This window comes from Argiope bruennichi, chromosome 6 (assembly GCF_947563725.1).
Source record: "Argiope bruennichi chromosome 6, qqArgBrue1.1, whole genome shotgun sequence".
NCBI lineage: Eukaryota > Metazoa > Arthropoda > Arachnida > Araneae > Araneidae > Argiope > Argiope bruennichi.
The window spans coordinates 80,331,336-80,354,834 of record NC_079156.1 but is presented as its reverse complement, the minus strand read 5'-3'; the positions used below and the strand labels follow the sequence as shown (position 1 = coordinate 80,354,834).

The following is a 23,499-nucleotide window of genomic DNA, read 5'->3' as shown; positions in this document are numbered from 1 at the left end:
TAATTTATGCTCATCATGAAATAAATATTATATTTTTACCTTCCAGTAGATTGGTATGTAAGCTTAAGTATTACTGTACATGTGCTAACATAATTTTTTTTATATAAATTTCATTGTCATGTTGTTGTTTTTTTAGTTTTTCATGGACTATTTAATAATTTCATTTAATTTAGAGTCAGTTATTGATTGCATGTGTATTACTTCCAATAGTTATAAAATTTTAATTTGTAAAAAAATACTAATTATCTATTTTATGTGGGAAAATCCAAAATTGAACATACTTAAGAATACTTGAGTGCTTTTATGTTGTCCACTAATTAAATTAACTATATATTTATTACTGATTTTTGATCAGAAATCTTTTCCTCCTTAAGAACTAGATGTATAAGCCAAATTTAAAATATTTTTACTTAAAAAAATATTAAGAATTATATCATATTTAAGGGTACAAAATAGATATTCTATAAATTTCAAACCATATTTAAAATTGCCAAATATTCTTAATCTATGTGTACGAGCAAAAGAATTATAGAAATAATTTGTTCAATAAAAGAAACACACATGCAGGATGTGTCTACCCCCCCCCCCCATTTCAAATTTTTTATAGTTTTTCTGTATATGATAATTTTTAATTGTACATAAAGTATTAGAATCTCTTTGAGATGTTAGGGTTAACTGTTATGGAAACAGCAAGACTACAAATATATTAATCAGCATAATACACACATAAAATAGTATAATTTTATCTTCTGCATGATCTTTTATGTCTTTATTGCAAACACATTGATTATAAGTTGAAAAATTCAGTTTTGTTTAGATATCCAATATTTTGTCATAATGCAGATAATCACCATTTTTTTAATTAATGGAATGACCGTCAATTTTAATGAAATGCATTATTACAAAAGATAAATTTTATTAGGAATCCATATTAAGTTTCTAAAAAAAACAATTCCACTAAAATAAAACTGCTAAAGCACATCTTTCTGGTTAAATAAGAAAGATGAATGGCAGTAGCTTGCAGTCACATAGAAAAAAAACATTTAAAATTTTTACTGTCTTCCTCGATGTGAACCTCTCCCTCGGTTAGCAATGCGTGAACGACCTCCACCTCGTGTATTCCCTCCACGGCCAGAGGCACCAGATCCACTTCCTTTGGACTTAGGTGTAGGTGATTTTGGACGAAGGGCCTCAATCCTTTCTGAAGCCCCAGTCAAATAATCATCAACTCCCTTATTAAAATAGGAGGCATATGCTTCTCTGTTGAAGTTGCTATTGGTTAGGCCTGGTCCTATAGTTAGCCATCCTGGACGCACAGTGTTGTCTCTCCCAAAAATATGAAGACGTCGTCTCCCAAGGCAGAAATGTTCAATAATGTGGAAAATCTCTTCAGGTTTTGCAATACTTCCATATTCAGGTTCTTCAGAAATTATTAAGTCAATGTCTATGTTTGCGTGGATGAAATCACCATCCGTACTTCTTCGCACTGTACCTTTGATGCCCATCAGGCAATGTTCCTGAAATACAAAAATAAATTTCTATGAAATTTTGTGTTAATGACTTTATTATTCAGCAAACAGACTAATGGCAGCCTTTTTTTCTTATTCTATTTAGTTTTATCAAGAAAAATTTATTCATTTTGCTTGTACTTAAGGGCAGTTTCCATCATTTAATTTTCTAGAATTCATATAGAAACATGAGACATGTGGCGAGGTTATATTGAGTTTCATTTTATAAGTCAAGACTAAGAATCAAGATATCTAAATAAAAAATAGTAAAATTATGAATGAAAGAATTTCTGAAATTAGTGATATTAGTAAATAACAGTGAATAAGAAGTTAATTTTTTTCGAACACAGAGATTATAAAGAAAAATTTTTGCATTAGATGTTTTTTATGAATCTGCTACTAGTTAGTCTTCTAAAATAAAATCACTATTGAAGATGAATTGTTTAATGAGAACTGGACCAAATTTAAACAATGTATAAAAGTTGATTTTTTTTAAATCTGTTTTTCAGTAGCAGAATTATTATAGATATTGTGAATTAAAAAAAAAATGATTTCGCACAGAAAATATGCTAGTTGTCCTGACAAGCTCTTCCAGAATGTGACAAATAATGAAGTGATAATTTTTAAAGCAATAGTAATTCTAATAAGCACCATTAGGAAATCGAATTTAAAAATTATTTTTCTTCAAACATAATATTTACAACACTGTTTTTTACTATAACTATACCAAGGAACAGATTTTTAGAAATATGCAATTCATACATTTCAATTTCAGTCCTAAGGGGGGAGGAGAAATGTGAAAATTAAGCCAACACTAACCATATTTATAAAAATTTTTTATCTGAACTTATGTTTGGAAGAACTATATGTATTGATGAAGCTTTTAGCATGAAAATGGTGCTTAAGGATATGCTTTGCCTAAGTACATATCCTCTAAAAGATCGTGAATATAGAATTAAAATATATAAATTATATGAATCACTGATAGTCTATAAGGTGAGTGTCTAGATAAATTAACTTACCTTTGTTCTCTGAAATATAGCCCTGGGTTCTAAATTTTTTGTGTGACCAGGATTAGTTATATTAGTTTTAATCCAACATATGTCTTCACATCTTCGAAAACCCCACTTCCTTAAACACTAAAATGAAATGAAAAAAAAAAAAATTAATACATAATTCAAGTATAAGATATTCAAGATATATTATTTAACTCATGATGATTCAGAGCACACAAAATAACAAGAGTTCCCAGAATATTTAAAAAATAGAGGTAAAAATCATTTCAATATTTTCACTGACATTTAAGAATTTCGTTTAAGTGGCAGAAATCTAATTTTCCCTACATACTTTCATTCAATATAAAATGTAAGAGCATATCTATAGTGGCTACTTTAACAATTATAGTTAATGTTGTCTGTCACTAATCTAATTAAACTATTATTAATTACTACTCTTTAATTGTGATTAGATGGTGAAGATAACCAAGATGATGCACCCTTCTTCAAATTTCCATATCACACATGTAGACAATGAATTTTCAATATATTTTTTCATTTGTAAAGCCTACATGCACGGCAGATTTCTTTTATGAAACCAGATTTTAACCCCCAGGACACATTAATTAAACTGGAAAGTGGTAATGCACTTTCAATAATAGATAGCTACATATATCAACAGTGAAGGGGTTTATATCAGCAGCCCCTACTAAGATGGTACAATATTTATTGAAATTAAAATATAAACAGTTTATTCTGTCATGCTGATATTGGGATGATAAATTATTGAATATTATATAAAAAGTAAATTAGAGCTAAAAGACGACCAGTAAATAAAAAAATATGAAAAGACTGACAAAGGATTAAAATAGTGCTTTTCTCATTTTTAATTTAAGTGAAAAGTACAATATTGCACCTCATTTTCAATCCTCTTGTTTATAATATTTTTTTCTTGGTCTATCAGATTAAGTGTTAATTAAAAGTAAATAATTTCTTACAGTTTACGCCATTATTTCTTTGGAACCTTCAACACTGTAAAAGAGGGTTAATGTTGTACTTGACTGAAATTATATAAAATGAAGGATTGCAAAAATTACAAAATCAATTTAAAAGCGATGGAACAGTTGACATGTTCTCATAAATACTTTAAACTGAGAAGTTATTTAGCGAAGAATACATTTCTGCATATAATATATACAGAAAATTAATACATGCATTCATTCAATGAAGAAACTTGGTTTGATGGCACTTATCATATGATAATAAAAACTGTACAGCAGTATTATTGTTAATCCTTAGATCAAGAAATTATATTAAAAATTCATTATATGAAATGAAATTATAAATAATTCCTAAGTTTGAAAATAGGTTTTAATGATATAATACACTTGCAGCTCAAATGAAAATTTTGTATAAAATTGGCAGTCTTTACAGCTGAAAAGTTTTACCTTATTCTCAAATATATGATGGAAGATTTTACTGGAAATAAAACATTTTCAGTTGATTTAAATATTATTTTTCTCACTTGTCGTCCTAAATCTAGCCCATCAGAAGAACCACACCATAGAAAGATGAAAGATCGTGGAGCGGCCACTTCTTCAATTTCTAACTTCATTATCTAAAAAGAAAAGAAAAATGGAAATAAATAAATTTGCAATATGATTTTCAATTTCACAAATTCATATCTTGTTGCAATTAAGAAAGAAAAAAAATGGACAAATTATAAAATTTCCATATTTAAATTTTATTCAGTAAACTACTGAAACTTCTGTTGTTCAATTTTCTTGCATGGCTAAAAAGCACACAATGTTCATCAGTCTATAATATATAAAAATCATATTAAATGCCGTAATCAATTGTATTAATATTAATTATAACTAAAGTGGAAACACTTTTACATACTTAAACAAAAAGCATGTTAAAAATAATATGTTATAAAGCTTGTTTACGTTAGAAATAAGATTTAATGAAATCTCACATTCATAAAACCATTTTACAAATTAATTTCATAAAGATCCAAAAGACTATCAAACACAGTAAATGCATGGTTTTCTTCTTCTTGATAAATGTATGGTTGATTCAATTATTTCATGATGCTTTCAAAATAATTATGACATTATAAACCTTTTATTAAAATTTATGTTTAATAATACTATACTTACATTTTTATAGTCCAAATTTCAGTATCTGGATGAAGTAATGAACTGAAATTAAAAGTTATATTTGATATTAAAATATTTCACTTACTTCTTCCCAAGTCCAAAATTTCATATTAGTCATTCCATAAGTTCTCTGATACTCTTCTAGAGGAGCTTCAACTAGGATTACATCAAATTTGCAGTTCAATTCACGAAAGTCAAAAGTTTCCAAATCGCATTTAAGGTACCTAAATGAAAAGAAATATTAAACAATGAAAATATCGTATAAAATTGAACTAATCCCATAACTTCAATAACAGGGAAATTTTTATATACATAATATTTTCAGTTGTCATTTGTTTTATAAAAGGCATTTGTCTCTATTTTTAAGATTAAAAAAATTAGATATCTATACATGCTTATCCTATGCAAGAATGTGATTTTCTATAATCATATTATATTTTGCAAGATCACATTTTTGTATATTTTATTTCTATTTAATATAATTGCAATATATAAACTTTTTTGTTTACACTTTTTTTGCTATTAAATTTTAATTAAAAATATAAATGAAAGCTAACATAAAAAAATGACAAACTATTTTAATTTATCTTTAAAGAGAGAAAGTAGATCACAATTTTGACTTCATAAAGAGATTGTTATGAATATCTATATTTTAAACCTTGCCAAATCTAAAAACTCTTTTTTGAACAGTATATGTATGTCAACTTAACAGCAATTGTAATAACTGCAGGCCTGCCTACATGTATAATGTATGCAATAATTTAGCACAAAAATATGAACTAGATGGATGAAATTTGGTGCATAATTAGTCTTTTTGTTAAAATTGGAGAGTTGTATAAAATCTTAGTCTCATGGAAAGAAATATTTCTCCTAAATATATACTTCAGTTTCTTTATTATACTATGAGATTAAATAATTTAATATTTACAAAGATTATATGCAGATTGCATGTCACGTGCATTTTTAAATATATTTATTTACCCATGTATTGCCAATCACAAATAAGTAAAATATTATGTGCATTCAAGTTGTTGTAATTAATTACTGGAGTATTCTCATTATGTCCAGGATAATACAAATAATATGCATTTATGTGAAGTTAGTTATCATGTATGGAATTTAAAATAAATTTTTAGAGATACAGCATAATAACCATGTTAGCATCACAGAAAAGATTATTTAGTATATTCAAAAAAGTCTTTATCGTTGAAAGTGTATGAAATATTAGCAAATAACATCAGAATTAAAAAAAATGATTAAAGACCATCAGTAGGTAAAGTAATTTTAGAATTTTTTTCTAGTATATCTAAGTAGAGTGCATTTAGTTACATAATACATGATATTTAGTTACTCATGTATTAAAATCATATTCTTATATAAAAAAATATAATATTTTTCCAACTTTTTTTATTTTAAATAAATTCATCTAAAAATGCATCATATGCATCTAAAAAATAAAAGCAAAAATACTGCTACTTTTTTTTTTTTTAAGTTGTCTTTTTAGTAAAAAGCAAATATTTAACTTCTATCAATAGTCTTAGTTAAATCTGAAATGATTTAAAATAGTTAAATATTGTTAGGAATTTGTAACTGGAAAGAATCTGCTCCCCTGTGCGGTTAGTTTTATTCTAATAAAGAGTTTTATTGATTGATTTCTATAAGTGCTATTTCTGTGTATCTTTAGCTATGTTTTGCTACTTGCGTTTTCACGTAGAATAAAGTATCATTAATCATTATTTATTGGACATTAATTTCTCTATAATATTAGTTTTTTTTTTTTTTTTGTAAGACCAATAAAAAGTATTATAATCTAATATTAAAAAGGAATGAACATTTAAAAAAAAAAAAACTCTGCCTACTTTTTGAAAAAAGCATTTAATATATAAAAAAATTCTGTTTGATTTTTCTTTAAAAATAATTGTAAATGAAACTTACATTGGAGGAGTCGCTGTAGCAGCAATAACTTCGTCTTTCAATCTTATAAGCTCTTTTAGTTTTGGGTACTCTTCAAATCTGTCAGCTAAACCTATTTAAAAAATAAAAGAACTATACACATTTTCTATGTAATAAAGTTTAATAAAAAAATTGCCACATAATATTTTGACAGAAATATATCAATGATTTTTAAAAATATATAAAACAAGATGTTAAAGCTATATTTTCATATATTTAATCATTTGTAATTTCCTTTACTTGAATAATAATAATTTGGTACACTATTCCTTGAATCTGCGTAACTAATTAATGTACAAAATTTATACAATGAAAAACAAACCAAATCAGTTTAAGTTTGATAGCCTTATAGACACTGGACCATCTCTACCAAATTCGTTCCATTTATATATATATTATTTACAATTTACTTTGCACGTGCTTAATAAATAGTAAGCCAATATACCCATTATTAATATTTAAAACAATCTTTCACTTAGTTAGCTTCATACTTGTAACAGACGAATGCATTCAAATATTGTATAAAAATAAAAGATAAGTAATATACACATATACACTTTTGTCATTTAACATCCCATTTTTAATGTTCAGATGTTTCATATATGCTGGATGCAATGATTTATTGAGAAAAAAAAGCGGTATATGTGTGCATGTGTTTTTAACAAAAATACAGCAAAGTGTCTGTGTTTATTACAGCCAAGTTTCTAATACAAAAGCTAAAGATCTGTGCATTATTTAAATATGCCAAAAAAATTTAAATTAATACAGAAAATAAAGATCGAAAATTAACATTAATTTAAATTCTAGAAACCATTTAATCTTTCTACAGTGTTAGTAAGATATGATATTTAATGAATGTGAAACTGAAGTACTTGCATCAAATAAAGGGATAAAATTTTACATGCAGAAGAGTCAAATAGGTTGAAAAGATAAAAAAGCAGAAAATTGAGTTTATAAAATAATTATATTGAAAATAAGTTTTGAATAAAATGATGAAAGTTAATTAAACACAGAAAACAATGAAATATAAATAAAAGTTCATGTTTGAAAAGTTTCTTACCCACATCTCGAATAAAATTCTGAGGTCTTTGTCCGGTATCAACAAAGTGTTGGCAGTAGTCATTGTGTGGATTAGCACTTTGTGTTCCCTATGAGAAAATCTCATTTTAAAAATCACATTTCATACAAACTGTTTGACAATGAAAAAATCAATATTGTGAAAAGCATACTTTATAATCAGAATAAGAAAATAAATTTCATTTTTTGTACCAATATTGTAACACAATAATTACTAGAAAAATGACCTAATTACTAAAAATTATTAGTATGTAATATTATGAAAACATTATATCAATTCCATTAAAAACTTTGCAAAATTCTGTCAGCAAATAAAATATTTAAAATTCCACCATCTATACTTCTTTTTAAATGCCAAGGCACAAGAAGATGCACTCGATTTCTCTTTTAACTAATTCTGGTAAAAAGGAATATTAGACTGACTCGTACTGTAAGATTAAAATACTAAATACAGTTGATAATTCTAAATAAGCAGAAATGTTTACACAATGCATCTAGTCTTCACTTACACATTTTAAAAAGTCAGTCTGCAAAAAGTATTTAGACAGATATCTCAAGAGAATAAATACGATAATTTGTAGACAATATACGCATAAATTACGAAATACCAGTTTGAATGCTTGAAAAAATAATATTAAGAAAATAAATTGATTGAATGTAAAAGTTGTACTCACAACTCTTGTATAGTATCATTGTTAAACAAGTTACCAATAGAGTTTTAAGTAAAACAAAGGACTGGTTATAAAAATGATTGAGTATAAAAATAAAAGGAGGGGTTTTTAGTGATTACAATCTCATAATTTAGCAAAACTATTTTCAACAAAAGCATATATATTAATATGAATTGAATAACATTTCTCCCTTATTAGTACTGAAATCTAGTATTTTATGGTCCTTTATATATATATATATATATATTCAATTCACTGAACATTCTTTAGTGTCAACTTGGCTTCTATGTTGTAATTTTCATAGAAAAATTGCTTACTGTTAATAAAGAGAAGTTTTGTATTAAGGTATTAAATATTTGCAAAGTTCTGTGCTAAATGCTTAAGATGGAATTTTCCAGGATTATAACCTATCCATGCAGTGAAACTTGCCCAATCATGGTTTGATGACCACGAGGATGAAATTACACATCTGCTCAATATAAGTGAACCATTGTGGTCTATTTTAGAGCATTCAATATGGAATCAATATCCTCCATCGGCATCTTTCCCAGAACTTTCACAATATATTCAGGTAGAATGGTACAATATTCCTTTAAACACTATTCAACACTTGTATGAATCAATTCCTAGGAGAATCCAAGCTGTATTACATGCCGAAGGCGGTCCTACACCATACTAATAAAGGATTCGTAATATATCTAAGGTGTTTCCATTATTTTGATAACCACCTGTATAACACCAAAAATGAAAATCCATCTTTAAGGCGAATTTTTTAGTCTTAGGTAGATCACAAATTTGTAGCCTTCAGAAAGAGCCAAAAGTAACTGAAAAAATTAATTCTTTTAGATAAATTCCACTCTTGTATATTTGCAAACACCTTATTTGCATAGTCTGTGAATGCAGCTTCCATATTCAAATTTTGTTAATATTATTTAACTATATAAAAACTATGAAAAACATGATGATTGAAATATATGAGGAGGGAGAGACTGATTTGAAAGATATAAGAGAAAAATTAACTATTTGCTTAAATAAATTTGAAATTTTTTTAAAGATGATTAACAATACATTTCAAATATTCTTGAAAAACACAAGAAGCTGAGGTTTTATGATATCACAAATATGTTAATAGACAAATGTACTGAATAAACTTTTGATATATCCTTTGCTACAACAATCCGAAGTGATATATTGAATTTGTAAAGGTAATGTGGGATTGGATCCTTTCTAGCACAGAGCATTATTTTCTCTTTCCATGGTTTTAGGATATATTTTGAATCTTAGAATTATATATATCTCTACTAATGTCACTTTTAGATTTTTATCACTTTTAGATTAAGACTTTTCTGTCCACTTCCAACCATCTGAGAATTTAGTAACATTTTTATAGCTGCTCTGGAAACTGAATATCTACTCTGTTGCCTGCTTGTCTTCATGTCTGAAATGCACATTAATCATAATATTTCCTTAATCCATTGCTGATATGTACAAAAATAATGTGTGTGTGCTCTTAATTTAATCCAAGTTAAGTTTTATCTTAATTTAGCCCATAGTAATTTCATTCTCTTATTTCCTGATCCAATTCTACTTTCTCTACTTAATTAATTCAAGGAAAGCTTTATAAAATTGCAGAATCGGCTGAACGCCGACATTTCCACATTCTCTGTGTGAAGGGACAAAATACTGCTGACTTTACAAATTCTTCTAAAAAATCCCTGTGGTTCCCTTGCTTTTTTTTTTTTTTTTGACATGCCATGGAAATTCTTATTAATAGGGGGATAATTTGTTTCTTTCTATTTTTACGCCACTTCTTGGCTAATGTGTTCACTGAGTGGACGTGCTTGTCCCCGCCGCTTGCTCATAAACATGCCTGCTTGCTGCCTTCTGGGAGAGAAAATAAAGCAAATTTTAAAACTTCAATGAGTCTTTCTTTCTTCAAAACTGCATTCTGCTTCAAACAAAATAATGCTTACACACACACACACATTATACATATATATATATAAAAGCAACACAGCAATAAAATTGTTATTTAAAAAAAAGAATTTACTTTCAAAAAGGTACTGGAATCAGTATAAGTCCTGACTTTATCATCTACTACTTCTGCTGGATCCTAATGAAAAATAAAATGTATTATTCATAAAAATAAAAAAACAACGATTATTTCATAGGAATAAAGATATACATTGTTTATAATCTAAAATCCAAAACAGTTCTAAAGAAACTGCATTGTGAGCATGACAATAAAATTGTTTGTTATAACAATTATTCAATTTAAAAATTATGATATTATCTGCTTACTAAAGCAAAATGATTTTAAAAATCATATATAAGAAATTAAGAAACATCTAAATGTAACTTCTAAAAAGATCATTCTACTTGCAAGTTTTTTAATAAGGATAAAGATTTTTACATTGAATAAACAAACTCATTCAAAGTAATAAACTTCTGTCTTTCCTGAAAGATCTAGTCTTTTCAATACTACAAAAAAAAATAAAAAATAGTAGAACTTTTGATATAATAGAAACATATATACAATTTAAAATGAAATGTTATGGTCAAACGATATGAAATAAATATTAGTGCAATCTCAAAAAAAGGTTTTAATATCAATTGCATTCTTCATAATTACTTACTGAAAATTTATTTTAAATACTGAATGATAATATGATACATGTAAACTATTCTTTTCATGCTAAGTTGTCGACTCAAATTCTCACAAATTTTACGAATCTTTTGCATTCCAAAAAGTAATTAGATGCCTAATTATTTACATGACAGTACAATAACTGCGTGAAGTACAATAAATTACAATCGAATCTTGAATTAATACCTATAAATTAATTCATAACCTTTTGGTAATCTGCAATTTTCATAATGCTTCAATTCTAACAATCTTTTTTTTTTTAAAAAAAAGATGCACTATTACATGTGGCTAATTACTGCATTAGTTAACCATATTTAATCTTGAAAGTAGTCAGGCCATTTTTATTTTAATTCAACATATTCTGTTGTTTTTAATTCAACATATTCATTTAATAAATAATGCAACACATTTTTAAAAATGTCCAAATGAAATGTTTTCAGTTTATAAAGACTTGATTAGAAGTCAAAAATATAACCATTACTTTAAAAATATGCTTTGCATTTCTTTTTAAAGTTTATTATTCCTAATATTACTAACCTCTTGGGCCATTTATATGTTAGTTTTTGTTAATGTTAGCTGATAAATATTAATTTTCATAAATAGTATAATTAATTTTTGTGTATTGTAATTTTTTTAAATGTTAGTTTTTATAAATTATACATTTTAAGAAAGAGTTTTCATATTATCAGTTACATTACTAAAATTCATCATCCTTTTGTTATTTTTCTCCTTAAAATCAAATTTGATTCAACAAAGTAGTTGTTTTGCAGTTAAAAGATGCATTTGCATCTATATCAATAAAAGAAATGATACCAATTTTTAAAATGTGAAACTATTTATTGATTATACATATACTCTCATTTTAAAAAAGTAGAATTTTATTCAATGGGCAACCAGACAAATACAAACAAAATTATGCCTACAATCTACAAAAATTACTATAATTTTCATTATAAATAATGAGAAGAAATTTTTCAAATTAGAAATATGATTTAAAAATTTCACTTAAATGATATAATAAAATCATAAACAATTCAGATTGAAAGAAGAACAAAACACACATCTTCCCCAAATGCCATTTCATTATAATTATTTTTTTTCAAAAAAAATGATAAATAATATCTTTATTATATTCAGGAAAAAATATTGTTAAAAGGGTTAAAATAACTACTTTACAAAAAATTCAGACACTATTATTTTTGGATAAAAACTCTAAATATATTCTAAGTTTCTACTTTTCTAAATTAAAAGCAATAAATATCAATATTTTTTTTAAACTTCCAATTTGAAAAGCATTACCTAGTTTTTATTTTATACTATTGATCATGAAATGTGATTTCAATAATTGATATCTGATTCTTTTTAATAAATTTCGTGAAAATAAAAAATAAAATCAACTTGAAACTAATATAGCTTTCTGAAAAGGCAATTTTTAAGCTGATTTTTAAATTTCAATTACAAAAGAAGCTAGTCTGGAAAAAATCTAAAATATGAATAATTCAATAAACATATAGTATATTGTCAAATCAGATTTTTAAAATTTAAATTAATTTTTAAAAATTATTTTTAAAATTACAACCTTTACAGCAATTAGATCATGTACTTGCTATAGAAATAAATTAACAAGAATTCTAAAAAAATGGATAATATTAAATAATGAAACAAATTGGTATAATACACAACTTATAACATATCTTTTTTAATTATAACAAGACATTTTCAGTAGCAATAATTGTTAAACAAGATGCACATATCCACTTTGGATATATCAATTCCATTTAAATAATCTATATAAATTATAAACCTGTTATTAAGAATAGATATAATATATTAAAATGAGTGAGATCTTACTTCTGAAGAAGTAGATTGCTTATCAACTGTAAATTCTTCACTTTTATTTTCATTAAGTGAGAAAAATAATGGGTCTCTAAAAAAGATAAACATGCATTTCAGAAAAAAAGCTCTAAAATTTTCATTTGTTACAGTTAAATTTTAAAAATTTTTAAAATAAATTAAAAAAAATAATAATAAACTAACTCACGATTTAGACTTTTTAGAAGCATCACTTGCATTTCTATCCTCTTGGTTTCCTAAAATTGAGCTGAGGTTGTCAGTACTTCCAGCTCCAAGCTGAAATAAAAATTACATCTCAGACTTAGAAATGAAATTAATATTTTGTACAGAAAGAAAAAGAAAAGAGTTTAACAACACGAAAGTAGAAAAATCATTATAGTCTCATTTAAAAAATATGAATCTATGAATCTTAGCATATTATTATTCATAGATTCATATATTCATAGATCATTATTTTATATATATATATATATATACAAAAAATGGCATACAAAGGCTGGGTTGAAATGTCACTTAGCTAATTGCACAATAATAATAATAATAATAAAATGTGTATAACAGCACAAATACAGCAACTCTAAACACTACAATATGTATTTTTATTACTTGAAAGTATAGTGCTTTGCTCATTTGATGCATACATACAGTTAATGAAAAAGTACCAAATTATTATTTATAAGAAAGAAAATGTTTAATAAAAAATGCTATTAATAGATATCTCTTAACTTCATTTTAAATTTCAAAAAATTATCCTTATTATGGAATCTCTTGATTTAAAACAATGATGCAAAAAATGTGCATTTAAGTTTGCTTCTGATTTACGGGGTAATAATATACATAATGTACCTAATTTAAAATGATAGTCTTACAAACTATTATGCAATGTTAAAATAAACATTTTCTTGTAAGAAAAAAATCTGGCACATTTCTCTGGTTCCTCGTAAAAACTTTGTCATTGACGTAGTTTAATAACAGCAAAATATGTATGTTTAAAATTTACTTATTGCAACAGACTTTTAGGAGTTATAGAATATATAAAAGACGTGACAGTTGTCTTTTGTTGTTTGAAATGGCAATCCTTATTATTTTTTACATGCTCATCACATCAATGTAAAAATTCCTATATGTTCTTGACAATTCTAGATTTTCACAACAAGCAGCAAAGCCAATAAAATTTTTATAAGTAGATCCTTACTGAAAGAAATGGGATTTTAGGACAATTATATAAAAGAATTCAAAGGAAATAGATCTAGTAAGACACAAGAGATAGCTTTTCACTATTCTTACAGCACTGAAAGATCTCTTCCAAACAGTAGGCAATAAAAGTAAAAAAAAAACATATTGTCCCTGGAAAATACATTTATTGGAAAATTGCTCACAATAAAGCTCTTGTATATCTACTATTATAATTAAACATTTAAAAAACATCAAATAATAATAATCTGGCATACCTAAAGTAGGATAGATAGGCATATGTTATGGACTAGGTGCCGTGATTAGGTGGAACAAAACATAAGGCTATATTAATGAGAAAGGTACATTTCTTCTGATTCATAAAAATTAAAATGTTTCCACTAAAGTGAGGAAGAATATTCAGGATGCAACTGTTTTCACAAGTTGGTAGCCAATTATGGCTACGATTTTTTTTTTAACAAAATAAAAAATATAAAAAAAAATAGAAATCTGATGACCAAAATCGCACCTCTGAAAAGCTCAGATCTTTTTAAAAGATGCAGATTGAAGGAGGAGGAGTTCTCAAACCTCTGGTCATTTTAGGAGAAGGAAGATAATCTATTAATTTCATAAGATTTCTCATGGTATACTTAGAGATAAAACATATTATAGCCTTCATATTCAATCCAACTGCATATCCACTTCATCAGAAATTCGTGATAATGGAGATCAAAGCCCTATTCTTATTTTTATTTTCTCGTGTATATAATAATTGTCAAAAAGTTTGAACTCAACATTTTAACAAATCTTTCACATTTTAGACCTTTAACCAAGTAAAAAAAAAAAAAAAAAAAATACATTTTTGGAAAATGTCTGTTTGTTTATGACAAAGATAACTCAAAAATACTTTGAGTTAGATTGATGAAATTTGGTATATGGTTTTTATCCTAAATTTGTAGATTTTCATCAAATTTTGAGCAAACTCCATTTAGAAGAAGTCCATCTGTTCAAAAATAAGTTAGCACAATAACTACAAAACAGAGATAGATAAATGAAATTCAGTACATATAACATATATCCAACACATTATTTAATATTTATAGTGTAGACAACTATCAAATTTTGAGCAAAATTAAACAAGGAGTTAACACTCTGCCAGTCTGTTCTTTCAGAAACATGTAATTAAAAACGCAGGTATAAAATATATCAATTTTGTATGTGTTTTTATGGCTGCAAAAGTAGTTCTGTGTCTAATTTTTGTTTCAATTGATTGGGGAAAATCTGTCTAAAACACACATTTGAATTTCAAATACTATTAACTGCATGCTAGAGATTAATTGCTAAAAAGCTCACCAAGGATCATACAATAGATTCAATAAAAATGCTAAATGTATATGCCAAAAGTTAATATTTCTTAACTATTGAATGCCAATTCTATGTAAGGTTCTCTGATATAATAATAAAGAGTATGTGATAATGAAGAGTATGTGAGAAAATTTTAGGGTGACCACTCCTTCTGGTGAAAGAACATAGAACAAAATCATTTTATTTGGTATTTGTCAGTTGTAATGGTGACCAAAAAAGCACCAAGAAAAAATTTCACCAATTTGTAGATTTCAATTGGCAGCATGTGATTTGTTCTATATTTATGCACATATTTATTCTATGTATGTTTAATGATATTTTAAAATCTAATTTAAACTTAATTTATTTCCTAATTTTTAACTCAATTCAGCACATATTAACTTCATTCTAAAATATTCTCTTATTTCCTGATCCCATTCCCCTTTATCTATTTAATTAATGCAAAAGAAAGCTATGTAAAAATGCTTTCGTCAGCGATTCCCACACTCTGAGTGAAGGGTTAAAAAATTCCTGACCTAAACAAATTTTTCTAAAAGATCCCCCCTTACCTGAGTCGACACGTGTAGAGAAATCCCTATCAGAATTTCATACTATTGAAACACTGGGAAAATTTTCTCTCCTTTATGTTTCTTCTGCTCTTGCATCGCTGGTGATCAGACGCTAGTCCGTCATCACCTCTTGTACATAAATTATGCCTCCTGGGATGCAATAAATGCAAACTTTAAAATTCAAAATCTCTGTCTATTCAACCACAACTCTGCTTCAAAAAATTTGTTTACATATATTTATACATTTGAGTATATTTTAATAATTTGGTGAAATTTTTTCTTGACACTTTTTGTTTGGCGTTAAAATTAACTAGTATCTTTTTATCGTTCGGCAAAATGTATGAAAAGTCAATTCTAAGTTATGAATACAAAAAAATTCTAAAGATACAAAGTAATACATATATTTTTATTATTATTATATGTGAGGTTTATTTACTAAATCAAGTATATCGTATGCATTTTATCTTATTTTTAAGTACAAAATCGAAAAAAAAAAAAAATGCAGCTGCACAAATTTCTTATTTAAGCCCTCTTTAAGTAATTATGCTATAATGTAATAAATTACCTCAGCAAGTTTACTATTATTTCATTAACAATTTTTGAAAGGATTTAATAAAGTATATTATTTAAACATTTTTATGATATATCCTTATAATACCTTTTAAATCAAAAAGCCATCCATATTTAATATCTATAGTAAAATTTTCTGCTTTATACTTACTTGTATATTACAGAGCAAAGTGTTTGATTTATAGTTACCAAAATTCATAGTGACTTAACACAAATATACTTTAAAGTATGAGAATATACAAATCAAAAAGATTCTTAAAAAAAACACTTTAAATAAAATTTTAATACTTTTGGATGAGAACTTTCAAAAATGTTATCACACAAAAATAATGTATACAGCAACTCCAGAAATTATCTTTTTAATGGTTTAAACTTATTTGTGGAATTTTTCTATCATTTTAACCGTATTTTTAAATAACATTTTGCAGTAGGAAATTTTATGGTTAAAATATATATCAAATATTTTAGTTTCATCAAGTTCTTAAACCATTTATTTTTCATTTTACTTATTTTTTTCTAGTTGTATGATTTTAAGAAGTTAATTTTTAAATCAGGATAAACTTTATTTATTAAGCACAATTGAACATTTTAGATGATTTCCATAAGTTCAAAAGACATAGATATTTTTATCTACATAATGCATAAGAAAATGACAATTTTACTAATATATGTTATTTATTTATACTATATAACATGATTAAATGACCAATTCTTAATTACAAATTAAAGCATTTGTTGTAATAATCAATCGAAGAACTGTTCGTTTCAGAATCCTGAGATGACCACTTTTTGACAATTCTCATTAAGGAGTGAGACACAGAAGGATGAGCACATTTCCAGAATTCTTCAACCTTGATTCCCGCACCATTAGATACTTTTTAATACTTCTGTCATTTTTTTTCACCTGTATGTGAGTATCATGTCATTTTTGACCTTATTATTTCATTTTAACTTAATCTATGAGAAGTCCGAGTTTACTTTATTGTTAAATTAAAACATCTCCTCCTTTTATATTTCTCTCATCCCTATTTTGATTAATTAAACCCATTCTAATGCACGTGCAAATACATGGAAGGTTTTAGAATCCATTGGCAAACAATATGCGTCACTAAAATGGGTAAAATATTGACACTTTTTTTCACTAAAAATTTAATCTTTTTAGATATTTTATAACATATGAATGCTGATTTACCCCCAGCCTGTACATATTGAGCAGATAATTTTTTATGTTACAAAATCATATTTAATAAATTTGTTTATATAAATGAATATTTTAGATGGTTGCAATATATTTTTTTATTTACCTTCCATAGCAAGGGAATTTCCTTTAGTTTCAGGGTTAAAGCATTTGCAGAAAATTTATTACCCAATTTTGAAAGCAGTTTTCTAAGTATTCATAATTAGCTAAGTAGTGTATGTTTATTTTAGTTTAGAATTAATTCTTACTTGACTAAAATGATGAACAATCTTCAGTAATTTTCATAGATTTAATATCATTCTATTTCAACAGTTATATATACGGGCTTAAATTATTAACTTCTTTAGTTGCAAAGCAGGTAAAATATTTGCATTTTTTTTTTTTTTTTCCCAAATAGAAATAATTTTTTTTAACTTTTTCCAGTTCATTTCTTGATTGTTAATAATAAATTAAACTTTTAGTGAAACAAAATTAAAGTTAATAACTAGCCAAAGTTTTTGATATTATAAAATTGCAATAGGGTATAAAATGTCAATCTTATAATCAAAAAATATTTTGATAAATTATTATTAGTTTTACTTCAATTTCCATCTTTGCACTTTCTGATAAACTTTCAGTGAAAGGGAGAAAAAGGAGACAATAGGCAGATTATAGATTTAAAAGAGGAATAGTGAGGCTTTGAAATTTACCCTAAGCAGTCTTTTATATAAGTATACTTCTGATAGAACCATAACATTTTTTAAACAATGATAGGTTTTCCATAAATATCTGCAATTTCCATTCTTAGACCATTTTATAAATCATATTTCTATAATATAACGAATGTACCAAAAAAAAATTGCTCATTAAATACAAAAATTGAAATTAAGAAAAAAGAAAGTATGAGACAAAACGTTTGTTTCATTTATTTACAAACAACCCTTTTCACATATTTTGCGATCTTTTTCCAAAAATTTAATCCATATCAATAAACTACTTGATTTCTATGCTTATCGCGCTTCTTGAAAATATGTATTTATGACTTTTTATTTTGAAGTATTTCCACCACAAAAGCGTCGAATAATCAAAAAACAGAAGATTATAATGTTACAAAAATTGATTATAATTTATTATTAGTTATAATTTATTTAACCTGTTGGGCTAAAAGTTTCCTTCTTTTCTGAGATTTTTCCTTCAAATGTTTAAGCATCTCCATACTTAATTACCGTCAAATCTTAGAAATGCCGATATAAACAATTTGAATTCATGGATGCATCCATCTTTTCTTTTCAAATTTAGATGTTTGAATACTGCTTCTAAATTCCATAAAGGAAAATATGAATATATAAGTTCTTACAAGCCGGACCATTTGATCTAAAACTACCAAACTTGAGGATGAAAATATGCAATTACGAATTCAAAACGATTTTTTAAAATTTTAGACTTTTAATTAATTAAAAACTATTCGAATTTTTTTATTTTTTTTCAAAAACTTCCAAAAACAGTACAAAAATTATTTTTTATAAAGTCGTATGTTTCTTTTTCAATTTTTAATCAATTTTTTAAAATTATTTGAAGTTTATTTTACAATAATATATTTCATGGTTCAAGTAGCATCCTGGCAGTTTCATCCTAACATTACTTCTCCCCTCCCCCACTTCTTTCTCCTTCATTTCAGAAAGTTTAAAGAATTCACAAGGAGGAAAAACAATTGAAAAATCAGAAAATCAAATTTCACTGTTAATAACGATTTAAATATTGCCAATTGTTACCAAGCTAGTGCTCTAAGCTTAAGGTGACCATTATTTTATAAACTTGAAACCAGAACAACATGAATTTTGACCTGTCACACCCAAATTTTATAAATTTTTATCAAAAATTCACCCAACGACCAACCTGTATACCTAAGTAAATAAAAACTTTTAGATATCAAAAAATGTTGCGTTTATTTAAACACAAGAAATGTGAAAACTAAAATATGATTTTACAATATAAAAATAAAACATAATAAACATAACATAACATAAGCCATACCTAATATAATAACATAATAAAACATAAGGAGTTATTTAATTTAGTTTGTTTTTTTATATTTTTCTGAGGAATGAATTGCTTTTAACAAATTTTTGTTTTCCTGTATATTTTTATAGAAATCTATACATTTAAATTATTTTTGACAATCAACAAGGATTTCAAAGTTTCCACTTTCAGTTGGGTTTTCTCGCTAGTCCAGATGTTGTTTAATAAAGAAAAATCCCGTTCGGTCGGTGCATTAGTTCCTGGCATACAGAGGCAATACTCCACCAATTTGCCAATATTATTAGACACATCATTTTCTTTAAAGGTTTTAAAAATTTCAATCCACCTATCTCGTGGCGATCCTGCTCATGCGACACCTGACGATATCACATGGAATTATCAGGGTTGCCAGTTCTATTTTTATTATTTTTATTTTATTACTTTTTTGTTTTAATGTTTTCTAATCTAAAACCAGTACTTTTCGTGTACTGGTTTTGTTTAATGACTAACCAGGATTTATGCCCTGAAAACCAGTACTGTACTGGTAAAATCAGTACGAATGGTCACCTTATCTAAGCTCCACATGATAATTCGTTTTATACTCAAATTCATAGCATTATGAAGCTAATCAAATATGGATTGTAAAACAATTTTTTTCTTCTTTACTGATTTAACCAAATTTTCTTACATACCTGTAGTCATGGAATCAAAGTAAAACATAGCCCTTCATTTAATTAGTTTGCATAATTTTGTTTTCAGATACACATTAACAGACAAATAGACCAAGTAGCCGTTTCACGGATAAAGTCCAAAATTTGACACATATTTTCACTTTTGCCAACTGAATTTGTAACTTCAGCCCGAAGTTCAAATGGTAAGATTTATATACCTAACTTGTTGACATATATATACAATCCTGGTAGTAAAATGATATGCCAAACTTTATCCATGTAGCATGTTGTATTTTAGAATTATTTTGTGCACATGTATATGAAAGACAGCTTTTCCCTTAATGAATTTCGTTCAAAATTTGAATAAAATGTACAATTTGGGAATGAAAATCACATATCAAATATTACCCATTTAATTGGTCCCGCTCATGGTAAACATATAAAAGGAGAGAGAGAGGCACGCATGAAGATTGAAAAAAACATAGACACTCTTTTTTTTAATTCAGGGAAAGTTGGAATATCCCTATTAGCACAATATTCTCTACAATATCATCGTCAATATTCAGAATATCGAAAAGCATTGTGGAAATAAAGTACAATCTTGTGCTAATAAAGGTGGCAATTCGTTAAAATTTCGATATCTATCTAATAATTCGGAAATCATCTGCTAGCCAATGGTTAGAATGGATACCCTGCATATTTTTCTAATAAAAAAATGAAAGTATGTGTGCCTATTTAGTTTCTATAGAACAGATTATTGATCTGTTAATTCGGTATTGAATATTTTGAACGATGAAAAGTGCATCTCAGAATGACATATTTTTTAAAAATATAGATTGAAATATTAATTAGTTAAAATGGATTTCCTTTCCTTCTAGAAATATCACGCAAAATTTATCATGAACTGTCTAAAAATTAAGAAAAAAGTTATCTTTTAAATAATACAAATATAATTGTTCAATTATTTCCTTTATTTTAAATTTAAAAAATATTTGATGTATAATTTGTGTATATCATTTCATAAAATTTGAATAATATACTATCATTATTTTTAAAAATTCGAACCATTTTCCTTATTTAAAATAAAGTTAATTAATTTTCTTTCCTGGACGAAAAACATATTTTGTTGAAAGCTAGGGAACAAAGATTTTTTTTTTTTTTTCAAATTTTTTTGGTAATGTCATAATGAATTTTTCTTCTCCAATTTTACTTCATTTAACTATTAATGCCTTCTAAAATATTAGGTAATGTATCCGATATCCTCTAATATATTCAATATTAAATTTTTTTTAATCGACATCTATTTGTCTGGCTAACATATTGGTATTAAAGATCATATAAGTATTAAATGCGCCGAACCTTTTTATTGTAGAAATTAACCACGCATTTTACATGGAAGAGCAAAAAGTGAAGTTGCAGGACCACGTAAAGTAATCTATAATTGGATATTAGATGAGTTGAAGAGTTACAGGTGGTTATCAGAATAATGGAAATACCTTAGATTTTTAAAATACTCTTTATTAGTAAGTGTAGGACCGTCTTTGACATGTAATACAGCTTGAATTCGCCTAGGAATCGATTCATACAAGTGTTGAATAGTGTTTAAAGGAATGCTGTAATATTCTTCCTGCAAATATTCTGAAAGTTCTGAGAGCGATACCGGTGGAGGATATCGATTCTGTATTAAACGCGCTAAAATAGACCATAACGGTTCAACTATATTGAGGTCGGGCGACTGTGTGGGCCAAGGCAGATGTTTAACTTTATTCTCGTGTTCATCAAACCATGATTAGACAAGTCTCGCTGCATGGAAAGGTGCATTATCATCCTGGAAAATTCCATCTCTAACAGGAAACAAAGTTTGCATCATAGAATGAACTTGGTCAGCTAAAATTTATCTATACTTCTCCCCAGTGGACCATCCTTTCAGGTTTATGATTGGTCCAGCAGAAAACCACAACATGGCTGTCTTTATCATGACAGATCTATCACTATGCTTGACAGCTGGAAGGAGACAATCGCGATCATACACTTGTGCAGGTGTCTTCCAAACGTGCAAACGTCCTGTTGTAGGGAAAAGTATGAAACTGGATTCGTTAGACCATATTACTTTCTTCCACTTATCAATCGACGAGGTTTTGTGAGTGTGACTACTATAGACGACGTTTACCATTAACATTTGTGACGAGTGGATTGGGAATTGCTGTTCTGCCATCAGTGTTCTTTTTATGAAGGTGCCTTCCGAATAAAATCCCTGACATTGGAGAATCCAAATGGGTATTGAGCTCTGCGGTCACTTTTGCTGCAGTTGTTCGCTTTTTAGACATTACAATCCGCTTCAATACCCATGGATCTCTTTCAGTGAGCTTCTCTTTCCGCCCACTATTTTGCTTTGCCGAGCTTGTCTTGCTGCACTGTGTGTATGCTGTCAGGACTTTAGACACCGTACCACGATTTTAGACAACGTAGAAACGTATAATAAAAACCGTAAAACTTCCTACAATTTGGCTTCTTTAAAAATCCGAGAGGTCCGAAATTTTATGCGTTTGAAAAAAAAAATTACAGAACTCCAATAAAGCTAACACCTACTATCAGAATATATAAATTGCTATTTATATATATATAAAAAAACCTGTTGGCTATTATTATATTTTAATGGTTACGAAGCGCATTAAAAAATGCCAGTTTTATTCACAGGTGTTTCCATTATTTTGATAACCACCTGTACATTCTTGATATAAGTATCATATATCTTGCCAAAATCAAATGCAAGTCCGTTAAAAAACACTTCTTAAATGTCTATCACAATTTGATATTTAAAAAATACTGATTGAAGGAAATGTAATCAGTATCATCAGTACTGGAGGATGAAAATCAAGTTACACATAAGAGATTAAATTGAAATTATACAAGCACAATTCATATTCTCGGCGAAACAATTGATCGTCAAAGGCGATTAATATGAAATAAATGGGACAATTCTTTTCTCATCATTCCATATAGTTTAAAATAGCGTTTCGTACGTTCTGTTATTCAAGACCCAAGTTTTCTGTAAGTTTCCATTGATTACTTTCTTCGTACTCTGAAAATGAATTTAATTAAATTTTGC

At 26.8% G+C, this 23,499-nt stretch overlaps 1 protein-coding gene across 1 annotated transcript; it reads right to left on the bottom strand.

Moving 5' to 3' along the window:
• Positions 1–896: 896 nt before the first annotated feature.
• On the bottom strand, positions 897–18,989 carry LOC129972477 (N6-adenosine-methyltransferase non-catalytic subunit-like). Its single transcript, XM_056086622.1, has 10 exons — positions 18,854–18,989; positions 13,055–13,143; positions 12,865–12,940; positions 10,417–10,479; positions 7,679–7,766; positions 6,601–6,691; positions 4,751–4,889; positions 4,029–4,121; positions 2,531–2,647; positions 897–1,517 (listed from the first exon to the last, which is right to left on the bottom strand). The coding sequence occupies exons 1-10, from the start codon at positions 18,914–18,916 to the stop codon at positions 1,053–1,055; spliced, it is 1,284 nt and encodes a 427-aa protein (XP_055942597.1). The 5' UTR covers positions 18,917–18,989; the 3' UTR covers positions 897–1,052.
• Between the last annotated feature and the right edge of the window lie 4,510 nt (positions 18,990–23,499).